The 14,971-nt window shown below is 37.3% G+C and overlaps 1 protein-coding gene across 1 annotated transcript in view; it reads right to left on the bottom strand.

Moving 5' to 3' along the window:
• LOC150105084 (pentatricopeptide repeat-containing protein 1, mitochondrial) overlaps positions 1–13,310 on the bottom strand; it is a 135,306-nt gene extending 121,996 nt beyond the window's left edge. Inside the window, exons 1-2 of the mRNA XM_090396141.1 lie at positions 13,262–13,310; positions 8,968–9,773 (exon numbers count right to left, since the gene is read on the bottom strand). Coding sequence (XP_090252267.1) covers positions 8,968–9,696 — 729 coding nt within the window. The 5' untranslated portion in view covers positions 9,697–9,773; positions 13,262–13,310. The remainder of the gene's footprint in view (positions 1–8,967; positions 9,774–13,261) is intronic.
• Between the last annotated feature and the right edge of the window lie 1,661 nt (positions 13,311–14,971).

Raw genomic sequence — 14,971 nt, 5'->3', positions numbered from 1 at the left:
CTGACTACCTTTCCTACCACACTGTTATCTTTTACTCTCCTTAATAACCTCCTTATATCCAATCTGGCATTTTCCTTGTTCCCATCCAAATCATTTGTTCCTACTACAACCACCAACTCTTGTGCTCTCTTACTCCTCATGTCCAACGCTTCAATCACTCTCTCCATTCTACCACCAGGAAAACAAACCTTGTGCATCTTCTCATTCACCACACCTCTAATAATGGAATCTCCATAGAGAACCACTCTTGAATCATTGGATATATCTTTCACATACCCATCTTTCCTTCTGTTCTTATTCGTTCTTCCATGTATGTCTCTAATTCTTTTCATCTCATTTCTCATGCAGTTCATATCTTGCTTCATCATCATCAACTCTGTTTTCATGTCCACATCCAATATATATTCCTGTCTGTCATTTTCATGTAGTTTCATATTATGTCTTTGGATATTTTTGGTCGCGCAGCATCTACAACAATCCTCACAATGATGTTCTGGCGAGGATATCCAACGATAATTAACTGACCCATTTTCCTTCTCTTGAGCAACATTCTGATCCTGTAATGGAAGCTGCTGATCATGTATTTTAGGAATGTTTGGCATAACAGCAGTAGGCCTGGATGTATCCCAAGACATCATCATCATCATGGATCTACTGTCTTGATGTGAAGAACTGGCACAAGGTGAAATTGCAGCTGCAGGTAATAAGAGCGAGACACCAGGTTCGATATCTTTTATCATACTTTGTGCAACTTGAAGAGAAGTAGATAATTGAGGTGATACAGAACAAGGAACTAATATTTGATTATCTGTACTTAGCCCTGATTCTATGTTATTTGAGCGAGTTTCAATTAACTCAACAGTATTAAGAATAGGCATCGTATTCATTACTGGGATTGACAATGAATCTTGGAGCAAACTGTCAAAAGATGCCAACGCCTGTGATTCCTCAATTTCTATTATTGTATCTTCACTTTGTTGTGATCCTTTTACCAACACTGAACTCTGGATAGATGGAAATGAGTTCTGAGTTGGACTAGGATATATATTTGAATTAGAAACAGAAATCTCATTTAATGGATAATCAGTTCCTGACAGTTCTAACCTTCCTTCACTTGTGAACGACTTTATTGACCTGTTGGTATCTTCTGGTGTGTCTAATTCATTTACTTTTGATGATACATTGGCCTTCATGCCATTACTGTTAGAACCACGAAGATATCTACTTCGAGGTCTTCCTCTTTTCTTCTTAATTACTGGTGGCAATTCTGTGCTGCGTTTTTTCTGTTGCACCTCAGCAAGTAACAAGGCCTGGTTACTTGAGTCATGTTCACTCTTCTCCTGAATATCAATACTGGAAGTATCCCTCTGTGCAACTTCTGTACAGATCTCAACATTCAAACTTTTAGCAGCACTAAGCAGCGTGGCAAGTTGGTCCTGCAAAATGATCACTTCACCCTTGTACATAAAATCTATTATCATTTTTAAATCCGTGTATTTTATATCTTTGAGAATAACAACTGGATGTTTACAAGAGTTTTCAAGAAATATGTCATGAAAGAAAGAACTGCAGGCAGACAACACTATTTTGTATGCTTTAAGTCTCTTACCTTCACATACTAAAGTCACATCGACAAAAGTTTCAGTAAACAGAAACTCATTAAAAGTAGTTAGTACATTGACATGGTGATTATTCCTTCTTAAACAGATCTGCTGAGCCTCCATCTTCATAATCTAGTAACAATTTTTTTTTTTTTTTTTTTTTTTTAAGATAACCAATAAGAAGTTGTAAAAATGAAACTAGCACCTAAATTGTTATATCTTTACCAGCAATACAATGGTTCATACACATGTAAATTAGGCCTAACTCGACACGTACACGAAACTCCAATCAGTGAAAAATGACACTGGATTACTGACTTTACTCACCACATTAATGACCTCATTTATTCTAGGATGTGTGATTACACATATAATATCAATATAATTGAACTTCTGCATAAACTAATAATGTAAACACGAGAACTGAAAATTATCCGACATTAACTAACGTGCAGAAACTATTCAAAGTTTATTAACAGTTCAACTCTGAACTCATAAAACAAATTTTTCTTCATCTCCATTCACTTTCTATTACTTGTTTTTTAGAATAGTCTTCTCTTCTTATATATATTTTCTGGAGTATGATTTGCATGTCTTCGAATTAATGATCACACATTTCTTTTATCTCCTCAATTTTCTGCCCATTAATGTACCACATATAATGTACCAACAGTTCATGAGGAAGGCTTTCCTCATGAACTATTCACCAAGGACTAAAACTTTCTATTGCTGTTCTAGAATTTCACTAAGATTATGTTTATTAACTGTGTATGTACGGGGGAGGAGTATTATTGATGATAGCTGATGAGAATAGAAGTTGAATTGCAGAATAGAGACAAGAGCACATTTGAGGCCATTTGGTGTGAGATTGAGGCTAGCAGAACAAAATATACAATTGGGTACTGCTATAGACCAGGTGATGGAAAAGATGGTGTAGATAGTATGCATAACAAATAGAACAAATGCGTGGAAGGAGGGTAATTATTATGGGAGATTTCAACTATGGTAACATTGATTGGAATGAGGAGAGTAAACATGGAAGGAAGGAACTGGATTTTATGCAGTTATTAAGGGATAACTATCTGCAACAGTATGTAATGGAAAATACTAGGGGTCAGAGAGTGCTTGACCTAGTAATTGCATCTGAGGATTTGACAGTAACGAATATGACCATGTTGCAACCAACTGGTGAGAGTGATCGCAAGGTCTTGACCCGGGAGGTGGCTAAAGGTGCGGAATTTTTGATTAAGACAGGGTACATGTGGAATTATCGGACTGGAAAGTATGACAAGCTTAGGAGTTTGATTGGTTCAGTGCCATGGCATGTAAAACTGCAAGGGCTGGATGTTGATAGTGCATGGGAGGAGGTTACGAAGTGTTTGCAGGTCTGAATAATAACAAGTAGGGATTAAATGGATGAATAACACCATTAAGCTTGAGCTGCAAAAAAAGAAACTGTGGAGGGAATTTAAGGTGAAAGGTGACCTGCAGGCACATGAACAGTATAAACATCAGAAGGGTAACAAGTATGGTAAGAAAAGCAAAAACGGATTATGAAAGAACATTAGCCATGCAGGCTAAAGAGAACCCCCAAACAGTTTTTTCGATATGTTGCAAGTAAAAGAAAAAATGTATACGGCAGATTGATTTTAAAGAATGCTGATGGTAGGGAGGTAACCGAATCAGTTGATATAGTCGAATTACCGAGTGAGCACTTTGCAAGAGTAGATCATCCAGGTGGTGACATTGCAGAAATGGAAGAAACAACAGCTTATTCGGGAATTGTGGTAAATGAAGTTTAGGTGAGTAGTCAATTACAAAACCTCAATGTCAATTCATCTGCGGGATTGGATGGTATACCAGCTCATGTCGTACAAGAAGAGGCTAAAGAATTGTCAATGCCTTTGACCATTTTGTTTAATTTGAGTCTCATGTCTGGGTTAGTCCCCAGGGGGTGGAAAGAGGGGAAAATAGTTCCACTGCATAAAGGAGGCTCCAAGACTGTTGCTGCAAATGACCGGCCGATTAGCATATCAGGAATTGTTGTCAAGGTCTTGGAGAAAATAGTCAAGAGGAAAATACAAGATTGGATAGATGAAAATGGGATACCGTATGGGGGGACAACATGGTTTTGTGAAGGGTAGATCATGCCCCAGTAACTTGCTCACGTTCTATAACACAGTGACGGCTGAACTGGATGAGGGTAACGGGTTTACAGTGATTCTACTGGCCCCTGCTAAAGCCTTTGATAGGATACCACATGGAATTCTAATCAGTAAATTGCAGCATATGAGAATGGATATAGGGTTGGTGAGATGGATAGGAAGGTGGTTGATGGAGAGATATGAGAGAGTGGTTTATTCAGGAGTAGAGTCCAAAAGACGGCCTGTGACTAGTGGTGTGCTGCAGGGTTCTGTTCTTGGACCACTACTGTTTAATTTGTTCATTAACGATATAGGAAAGGTTCTGAGAGGAACTGTGCATCTGTTTGCGGATGATGCAAAGTTAGGTAGAGCAATAGTGAATGCTCAGGATGTCAAAATTTTGCAGGATGATTTGGATAGATTAGAGGACTGGGCTAAGGAGAATGGAAGTCAATTTAATGTGGCAAAGTGTAAGGTTTTGCATTTTGGGGTGAAAAAGATTATCAGCAGTATATCAGATTGGTGGAACTGTACTCCAGGAGATTGACGAGGCCAGGGATCTGGGAGTGTTGGTGGATAGGGAGTTGAAGTTTAGGGGACGCATCACAAAAGTGGCAAAATCAGCTCATCAAATCACTTCGTTGCTGATAAATACTTTAACGAGCAGAGACAAACAGGTTATTGTTCCTCTGTATCGAGCCTTGATAAGGCTCGATACAGAGGAACATCCCATCCAGACTACTGTGCCCAGATATGGATGCCAGGGTTTCTTCTTGATGGGGAGGAGGTGGAGAGGATCCAGAGACAAGTGACCAAGATGATAGTAGGTCTATGGAATCAACCTTATCAGAACAGTTTGAAGATTTGTGGGTTGCAGAAATTGGTTGATAGGCTGAAAAGGGGTGATATGATTGAGACATTCAAATTACCAAAGGGTTTCTATAAGATTAATTCAGAAGATATTTTTGAGAATAGGACTGGTGGTGGGAGGACTAGGGCCATCCATGGAAGCTTGGTAAGAGTGTGGTTAGCAAGGGTGTTAGAGTTAGGTTTATTATTTGGAAAGTGGTAAATGAGTGGAATAAGCTGCCAGAGTCTGTTGTGGGTACCATGACTGTGAATGAGTTCAAGGTGAAGTATGATAGATACTGTGTGAATGTTGAATAGTTGTTCTTGACATGATGTTGGGCCTCCCTCGATGAGTCTAAGGACTCCTTGGAGCTGCCCGTAATAATAATAATAATGTATGTGTGAGGTCTTCAAGCTAGATGTCTGTTTTAAAGATCCATGTTTCTGGGAAGAAAAGATCATTATCACCTCTGTATGAGACTATATAACATTATTATTATTATTATTCGTGACACCTCCAAGGAGTCTGAAAACTCATCGTGGGAGGACACTGCGATGAGTCCATTATTTCCACTGCCATTTCCATTATAGACTTAATGGGAATGGGGGGGGGGGAACCAGTCCAGAGGAACAAAGGGTTCCCTGATTAGTCAAACTGTCCTCTTTTTTGGAAAGTATCAAGAATCTGTAGACAATTCAAGTTGGTTGTAAATAAGTGTAAGCATCTCCAGGATTTGTGCAATTATATAAATCGTCTTGCACACCAAAGAAAAGAGATCTATAGTTAAGGACAATAATAAATTAGAGAGAGAAAAAAAAAAATGATGAAAATGGAGAATTTTGATATGGTGCAAATTCTTGTAACCAAATAAAGACATTAGTGGCTAAAAATTTTATTTCTCCTGTTATAGAGTATGGAATAAATACATAAAAAACTTTCATAGTGAAGAATTTATGGAGACAAAAACATGCATGTTGGAGTAATTACCTTACTTATAACTAAGAAAATAACACCCTTCTTAATTATAAGTAAAGTAATTACTCCAACACATGTTTTTTCTCCATAAATTCTTCACTATGAATGTTGACTACTGTGTAACCTTAAAAGAAACATAAAAAACTTGTTGACTAGCCATTTCATTACCAGTCTCTGGAATTCCCAAGAAGTTCGTATGGTTTGACAAGTTCTTTTAACATGAACATAAAATTAAATATTTCAAATATTTGAAAAAAAAACACCAAAAACCAACATATCCATTAGTGAATACAAGTCACTACAAGAATTGAAGAAAAACAAAGAAATATTTATCACGAAAGCGGATAAGGGGAACCACCACTGTGGTACTCAATCATAATGACTACACAGGTAAGTTTAAGGCTTTACTATTAGATCGAGCTACTTACCTCCCCATTGAATACAATCCCACCAACTCACAAATCACAAAAACTCCATAGGCTCCTTAAGAAGGTTACTTCTTGGCCTGTGGAGATTACTAACAGACTAAAACCATATAACTCTAGCCCCCCCCCGTATAAATGGGCTCCCAAAAATACACAAAGAAAATGTGTCATTACGTCCCATAGTGGATGGCATTGATTCCCCCACTTACAAACCAGCTAAGTATTTAGCCAAAGCGCTCTCACACTAGACTGGCAATACACCATCACACATAAAAAACTCAGCCCACTTCAAAGCCGGTATAGAAAACCTTACACTCCAACATAATGATATAATGGTTAGTTTTGATGTCTCCTCCTTATTCACAAATGTCCCCCTCAAAGAAACCTTAGAGATAATCCAAGCTAAATTTCCTCCCAATATCTCAGCTCACAATGAACTCAGGCTATTTCATTTGGCAGGAAAAATTCTACAAACAGATAGAGGGGACAGCCATGGGTTCACCACTTTCCCCACCCTTGGCCAACTTCTTTATGGAGACTTTTGAAGAGAAAGCCTTAAACTCAGTTCCACAAAAACCTAACATATGGCTTCGCTACATTGATGATGTGTTTGCTATTTGGCCACATGGCCTGGATACACTCCTCTCCTTCTTAACACACTTAAACAACCAACACCCTAGAATCAAGTTCACCCTGGAAAAAGAGAAAAACAATAGCCTCCCCTTCCACACACTAGTCGCCCACCAACCTGATGGAACCTTGGTTTTCTTAGTTTATAGAAAACCCACCCATACAGGCAGATACATTCACCAACAATCCCCCCCCTCACAACAATATGGAGTTATTAAGACACTATACCACAGGGCAAAACTTATCTGTTCAAATGATCAAGCCCTAACCACTGAACTAAATCACATCCTTAACACTTTCTCAGCCAATGACTACCCCCCCAAAAAAAATCCAAAAAAATACTTCAATCAGTTATTCACAACCCACCTTCCCTCCTTAACAAAAAAGATTACTCTAAATCCATCACCATCCCCTACATCCGAGGCACCTCAGAACAAATCAACAAAATCCTAAAAAAACATGACTTAACCGCCTGTTACAGACAATATAGAAAATTGGCATCCCTTATCCACTCCACTAAAGACCAACCACTTCCCCTAGACCTACCTGGTGTATACCAAGTCCCTTGCAGCTGTAAATTGTCCTACTTTGGCCAAACAGGCAGGACAGCAAATATCAGAATCTCAGAATACAAGGACTACATCCGATTTCACCCGTACAACACTCTGGGCTTGCAGACCATGCTCTGGATACCTGCCAGAGAATAAGGTGGAAGAAAGCCACAGTAATACACTGCAGTAAGTTCAAATATGAAAGACTATTCATGGAATCAGCCTCAGCCCTTAGGAACATGCCAAACCTCAACAAATTTGGGAAACATATATCAGAACTTCAGCCCGAAGGCCAATAACTACCAATATAGCCCACCGGGGGGGGGGGGGGGGACCATCAGGACTTTAGAAAAAAGTAGCGTTCTCACTTCGTTTCTCATTTGCTGTTATGTAGTACTTGCATGCACCTGTTCTTTATTTTAAGTTTCCAAGAAGATGGCAACATGACTTTGCCAAAATATCAGAAAGTATTTATTAAAGTTGTTTTAATTTATATTTCTAGTGTACGCTGTCAATTCCTTAATTATTAGTTATCATTATTAAATATTTCAAAGTATAAACAAAACTTAAATTATAGTACAAAATTCAGTGTTTTCAGGATTCATAAAAACTATTAGAATGTTTATGAGATAAAGAGCCAAGAGGCTATTTTTCCGGCAGCATGAATTAAATTAAGGGGATAATAAATCCCTCATTATTTTAAAGCCAGATACGAAACTCGGAGATCGAAATCTAAGAGTTTCACGCCAAAGAACTATCGGCGAGTCCAAGCGTAAGTCAACACTTGGGTAGTACAACACTAGGGCAACTCGGAGCAAAGGTGGAGCAAGATCCATCACTATCCTTAATATTTTCTCATAATGTAAAACGCAGCTCCTAGGAGATGTATTACTGTTTTACAGTATGAGGAGAGGTCACTACCCACACCGGTTTCGACCTTTATTGAGGCCTCATCAGTGAGTAGGTAGACCTGGAATACCAAGGTTTAAGTGAACCGAACTTACATATACCCCTACTAACGAATTGCCAGACTGGTGTACCCATATATTATTATTACTACGATAAAGAGCCAAGAGGCTATTTTTCCGGCGATAAATTAAGTTAAGGGGATAATAAATCCCTCATTATTTTAAAGCCAGATACGAAACTCAGATAGTGATGGAGCTTGCTCCACCTTTGCTCCGAGTTGCACCACCCAGGTGTTGACTTACACTTGGACTTGCCGATAGTTCTTCAGCATGAAACTCTTTGATTTCCGAGTTTCGTATCCGGCTTTAAAATAATGCGGGATTTATTATCCCCTTAACTTAATGTTTATGAGATGTAAAAATTCATACCAGCTGGTATCTCTAATTTTTGTTGTTATTTATGATTATGAAGCAACTATGGATATGAGGTTAGTGCATTATGGCTATGAGTTGTGCATGTCCTTTTAAATGGTTTGTCTGTTTTGCAGAATGAAAAACCCTGCTACTTATGTATGAGATTGGCTAACCTTACCTTTAGTTTAAAAGTCTTTGTAGATTTGAACCAAGGACTTTCCAACAAAAGGCATTGTACCAGCTGAGTTACAGAGACTTTGAGAGCATCTCTGTCTAAAGGAAATTTTTTTTTTAAACAATACACAAGGACTGTTTATAAATGAACAAGAGACACACACAGTGAAGCAAAAATATGAAATATTCTGAGTTATGCGAAACATTTTTCACAAAAAAGTTTAATGACAATAAGTTATACTGATAGTGCCTTTTTTTTACTACTCACTAATGTAATTAATTCAAATAAGGTTACCTTTTTATTCTTGCAAAGTTCTTTCATTTCCAATAAGTAATCTTCAGCATGTCTTTGCTCAGCGCCTGGAGGAAGCTCTTCCACCAGATCTTCATCATCATCAGAGAAATACTCGGCTTGTGTTTGATAACGATAATTTACATCAGTATCTGCCAATGTCCCAAATTGGTCTGTAATATCCAATTCATTTCTATTGAAATTATGATTAGCTTGATGGCTTCTTGAAGACATTTGTGAGTTTGTCTGCAATTTATTTTTTATGCCTAATGCTGTAGTTGATTCTAATGGGTATTTCAACATACCAAAAACATCTGGATTTACTTCATTCGTGTTCTTTAAAAGCTGACTTTTATTATTAATAATGGACTGTTTATGCTTTTTGCTGGATTTATAGCTTTGTTTTTCTGTTTCTTTATTTTGCCCATTTTCTGTTTTTTGTAAACACATTTTTGATTCAAAACCATGTTTTAAAGTACCAAACACATCAGGATTTGAATCATGATTTGGATTTATTTCAATATGCTGTTCTCTCAAAACAAAATCAGGTTTGTTCTTATTATGATATAATATATTTAAGCCAGCACAAAACTGACAACAAAACTGATATACTATCCTAGACTGAAAAATACAGAGAACTATGTTCTGATTCTGTCTATTGGCAAAACAACCATGATTGTGGATGGGCTTTAGCATTTCCCACAAAAGTATTTTTCTTGAACAAAATGCCATTACTAATAATATATAAATTAAATTTCAAGTACTAGTGGGTTTTCACTATCCAAAACATTCCATTATATCTTGATGTTCTGTAAAGGCGAAAAAAAAAAGTTCATATTCATGAAAGTTCTTATAGATTATAAAAATATTTCTAAAATGCTATGCATATAATTAATGTGTATGTTTAATAATAATATTATTATTATTATTATTACTGTTAAACATTAAGAATGACAGACCTCTATAGAGTCAAAAGACATTGCAGAGATTCCCACTTTCACACAAAAGATCATCAAACTGTGAGTTAATCTATTTCTACACACACAATATGACCTATTGATACCTATTTGACAAGCAATCACCTATCCAATTCAAAAATCTATTATCCAAACTCCATCTGTTTTAATTCAGTTACAATCTTATTGTTTGGTTGTCTATCAATGAAATTCAAATTCCAAGCTTCCCACTGTATGTGCATCTTCCTTATCCAAGAATTTGTTGCCATATTATAGTACATAAGCAGATTGCAAAAGATTACTTCCTTAGAGCAAACTCATGCTGACTGCCACAAAGAATAGTGCTGTTATCAACCCAATTCTGAATCTTGGCTCTCATCAATCTCTCTCCAAACACCTTAACTACAACAACTCCAAACAGAGATTAGCCTATAATTTGGAGCTCAGTTTTTATCTTTCCCTCTATATTTATGATAACCTTCAGCGAAGTCTTGTCAGTATTTGAAGGAACCAATTCTTCTGTCTATAAAATATGCTTACATCCTCGTGTTGGCAGACTTTTTAATAACCCTGGATATATTATTATTATTATTATTATTACGGGTATCTCCATGGAGTCAGTAGACTCATCGCGGGAGACCCAAACTAGCAAAACAATATCTGTCATATCTCTTCTTGAATTCATTTACAGACGAAGAGCTCACAACTAAGTCAGGCAATGAATTCCACTCATTCACCACCCTCCAGGCAAAAAACCTAGTTCTGACACCTTTGTTAACCACACTCTTCTTTAATTTCCAGAGATGACCTCTTGTTCTTCCATCACTATCACACAGCTGAAACATTTCCCCTGCATCAATCCTATAAAAACCTTTTAGTAATTTGAATGTTTTTATCATATCCCCTCTTCTTCGCCTATCAACCAATCTCTGCAATCCACAAGCTCTCAATCTATCAATGTAGGGAGCATTTTTTATATCACTCACCAACTTGGTCACTCTTCTCTGAACCCTCTCCACAGCCCATCTCCAAGGAATCCAGGTGACCAGACTTGAGCACAGTAATCCAAATGTGGAAGTATATTCCAAACCAAGAGACATTAAAACCATGAAATTGAAAAAGTCCATCTAAGAGTGAACTAAGCCTATAGAGGTGAAGTGGCATCAACTTTCCTCAGAGGAAAGGCCAATCATCAGCAGTACTAAACAGCACTAACTCATAGGTAAGTTTAACTTCCTGGCATAATAATGCCACTTTGCATATTGGAAGCATGATGGGCCAAACACCATGTGTGGATTATATAATACTCATAGTTTACTTTTTCTTCCATTCTGTGAAACATGCAATATAAATGGTGTTTTCAGAGGTATGTTATAAAAAATTTGTTTTGAAGGTACTATTTTAAACTAATTATTTTGAGACCAGCTACTAAACAGCAGACCAAGGCTTGTCAGATCAACAAGCCAATAATGCTTGAAAAGCACCCAAGCAGTAATGTGATGAAGCTATCTCAGTCTGTATTGTGCATGCAATTTGTTGATTTCGTGTGGGGGATGTGCAAGCTAGATATGCAACTCATATTCATACAAACTGAATATTTTTATGCATTACTCATTCCTTTAATTTTCTAAATCTTCTACCTGCATGCACTGTTGTATCATTTTAATCTGTTTGTTCCTGATGCATTCACTACATCTAGACTTGTCTAATTCATTTTCACATGTTGGATGGTTATGTGTATTCATGTATTTCTACATGCTTGTTTAGTCGATATTCTTCTATCTGATGGCATAGAGGTAACAAAAAAGCACATCACTTCTTCCAATCACTGGCTAGTACACTGACATCATTTCAATCCTATTCCTCTCTCTATAAGTGGATTTAGAATGTGCTCCTTTCAGAAGAAAAGACCCAGAAGGTTTCCTCTAGATCTTTTCTCCTGCTTTATTGCTTGGCAAGCTTTCTTTGAATATTCTCATTCTCCATTCTGTGAATGCAGTTTGTTTTCTGCATTTCCTGGATAATTGTTTTCAAGTTATTTAACTTCTTCCTATTGTCTGATTTCTTATCTTGTCTCTTCTGATTTCACCTTCTAAATTTTGCTGAGAAATCTCATTTTAGTAACTTATAGCTGACTGAATTGTTGGCCTGTTAAGACCATAAATCACAAGTACAAGTTAGCACAGGAATATAAACTGACTTTTGTTTTTTTATTAATTTGTTGTTTTTTTTGTTTGTTTTTACTTTTTTTTTTATTAATTTCTAAGATTTTTCCTGTTTGATTGATAATTAATCACAAACATTTATAAGTTGACTACTTGTTTATTGAATTTATCCTAAGACTAAGTTTTAGATATTAGGCATAGTTTTCACATTACTTGGGTTAATTTTCATATTCACTCTCAACACTCCTTAGTTCCAGATATAAATTCTCACTTTATATCTGGCAAGTTTTCATTCTGATTTTGCCAAGGTGGGTGAAGCCTTACTATGTCACCAGCAAAAGCTAACAGGTTTCATTAGTCAATTACTCTATCTGGAATGGTTTAGTTTTTATTCTGCATCTCTTGACAATATCGTCCGTCAGTGTAGCAAACAGTGGTGCGTTGAAAGTCCATACCTGCTTTAGGTATCTCTATCTGGAGATACCTAAAGCAGGTATGGACTTTCTGACTATACTGATGTATAGTCAGAAACCATACCTGTTATATTTCCAAATCCTTTTCAATTCTAATCACAAGCTCTAGTATCTGGACACAGATTTCTCCTGGCAATACTGCTATGGCTCTAGCATAATCTGATATCTCCATTTTTATATATGAGGACAATGGGTGAAATGTGACAGTTTTTTTGGATCTTTCTTGTTTCTTTCTTTCCAAGCTAGCTTTAGCATTCTTAACAACAAGCTTACCAACCTTACCCATATATACACATTTCAGGAGCTATCATATCATGTCTCTTCACTACATTAATATAGATGAAACTTTACATAAAATGGGAGAAACTAAGTCATCCCAGTAAGCTATAAAGGCCGCAGGTTTTTTTTGTGTAGTAGAGGGTAATTTGAAAGCACTGCCTGAGAGTGTGGAGAATGTAGAGACGGTGAATATATTTATTATTATTAACAGACCTCCTTTAGGGTCTGTTAATAATAATAATAAACTATTTTATTTTAAAATGCAAAGGGCAATTTAGTTGGCATGTATACATATGATACTTCGACTTCTCGCGATTAGTCTTTTGACACCGAGCAGGTCTGATAATAATAATAAACGATTTTATTTTTAAATGCAAAGGACAATTGGTTACCATGTATACATTTTTAAGATAAAAATCAATACCTTTCTTATTAATAAAATATCTCGTCATATTATATATATATAAAACTACACATCGCACTGCCCCAAATGCACACTTTTAGAAAGTGCAATTATAAAAACATACCTACAGGTTACTTAGCAGACTACTATCGAGATTGGGATGCCATCTGATGGAAAATACAAATATCATTAAAAATTATATATGTTATAATTTTTAATGATATTTAAAATAATTTTTGATATCTATCAGACAGCCATCCTCTTATTTACGCTAATAGTTTACTATTTCATAATCCAAACCAATATTCTCCAATTTATGCAACCGTCTTCCATGCTGTATTCTGTGAAAATCCTTAGCAAAATCCAAAAGTATCATGGTGTATCCGTTACTCTTCTATCTATCCCAATGGCTTTAACAGGCCTTTAAGGCCCACAACCTTCCAAGCATGCTTGGATTTCGTAACCGAAATACGAGGATAGAATGGTCACTCCTATGCCTCAAGGTATTCTTGGCTGTATCCCTGTGTGTTCAAGGGGCCGGTTTGCCTGCTTGCGGGATGAAAAACACCAGATAAACTGGCGGAAAAAACCCTACTGCCCGCGCCCAAGACCGGCTAACTTGGCTATGGCTGAGGAAGATCCTTCAGCTCCTCACGTCTCCGACGGGAATCGAACCTAGGACACTCCTTCCCCAGGCATATGGTTGCGAAGCGCAAAGCCACTAGGCTAACCGCGCGGACATCCGTTACTCTTGTCTTGTAATATTATTATAGAATGTGAGCAAGTTGCTAAAAAATGACCTTTCCTTCGACCCATGCTGTTCATTGCAAAGTAGAGATTCTCTGTCAACCCATTTCTGAATGAAGCCTTAACCAGTGGCGTACCCAAGGAGGGGGCCCTTGACCCCCCCCAAAAAAAAAAGAAAAAGGGAAAAAAAAACTAGAAAATTTTCCAAAAATCTTTTCCTAATTAAAATTATTATTTTTATTTATGTTGTGTCTTATATTTCTATACTACTTATGAATTAGCGGTCACATAAAGTGGGAGTGCGAGCCTGTGTAGCTCAGTGGATGTGGCGTTTGCATACCACCGCACTTGGCCGCACGAAGGAAGACTTCGTTTCGAGTCTAGTCGGCGACTAGAGGAAATTTTTATAAGCCTTTTTTCGACCGGTTCCCGAGTTAGTCGATCTCTGGTATGAGCAAGCAGGTTTTTCCTCCCGGAAACTCGGGTTTTTCGTCCTGTAAACTCAAGAAAATCGACCGTAGAACCCACATTATTTCAGACATTAAATATATTGTGTTAGGGTTAGGGACCACGAGATGGCGGCACGTTTGAGCCGTCTCTCTTCACTGCGTACCGCTTAATTAGTGATAGCTTTGGGCCATCTGTCTCTGATTGGGTACCAGTGGAGATTGAACTGCCCACTCAGTCTCCTAAAGTTAGATAGGACTAAATGGCCTCGCCTACTCCCGTATACGGGAATAAAAAGGCGTTAGCTGATTTTTTTATAAAGTGGGACTACGCTATAGCTCACGGGAATCCCGGCCACTGTGAACGAAGTAGTGCTCTTGCAGAAGGAGCGCTACTTCGTTTGCCCGAGTCTGGTCAGAGGAGATCATGGGTATCATGTATTAGCAATCACGGCAGATTGCCAATACATGATACCCGTGCATTCTCAAATCGTCTACTCACTTCGGTCCCCTCCTCCGATTAAATCTTGAGTGCTCG

Source organism: Typopeltis vanoorti, chromosome 7 (genome assembly GCF_054136105.1).
Source record: "Typopeltis vanoorti isolate ZY-2024b chromosome 7, IOZ_Tvanoo_1.0, whole genome shotgun sequence".
NCBI classification, from domain to species: domain Eukaryota; kingdom Metazoa; phylum Arthropoda; class Arachnida; order Uropygi; family Thelyphonidae; genus Typopeltis; species Typopeltis vanoorti.
Note: the sequence above shows the minus strand (reverse complement) of the source record. Positions and strands in the feature narration are given on the sequence as shown.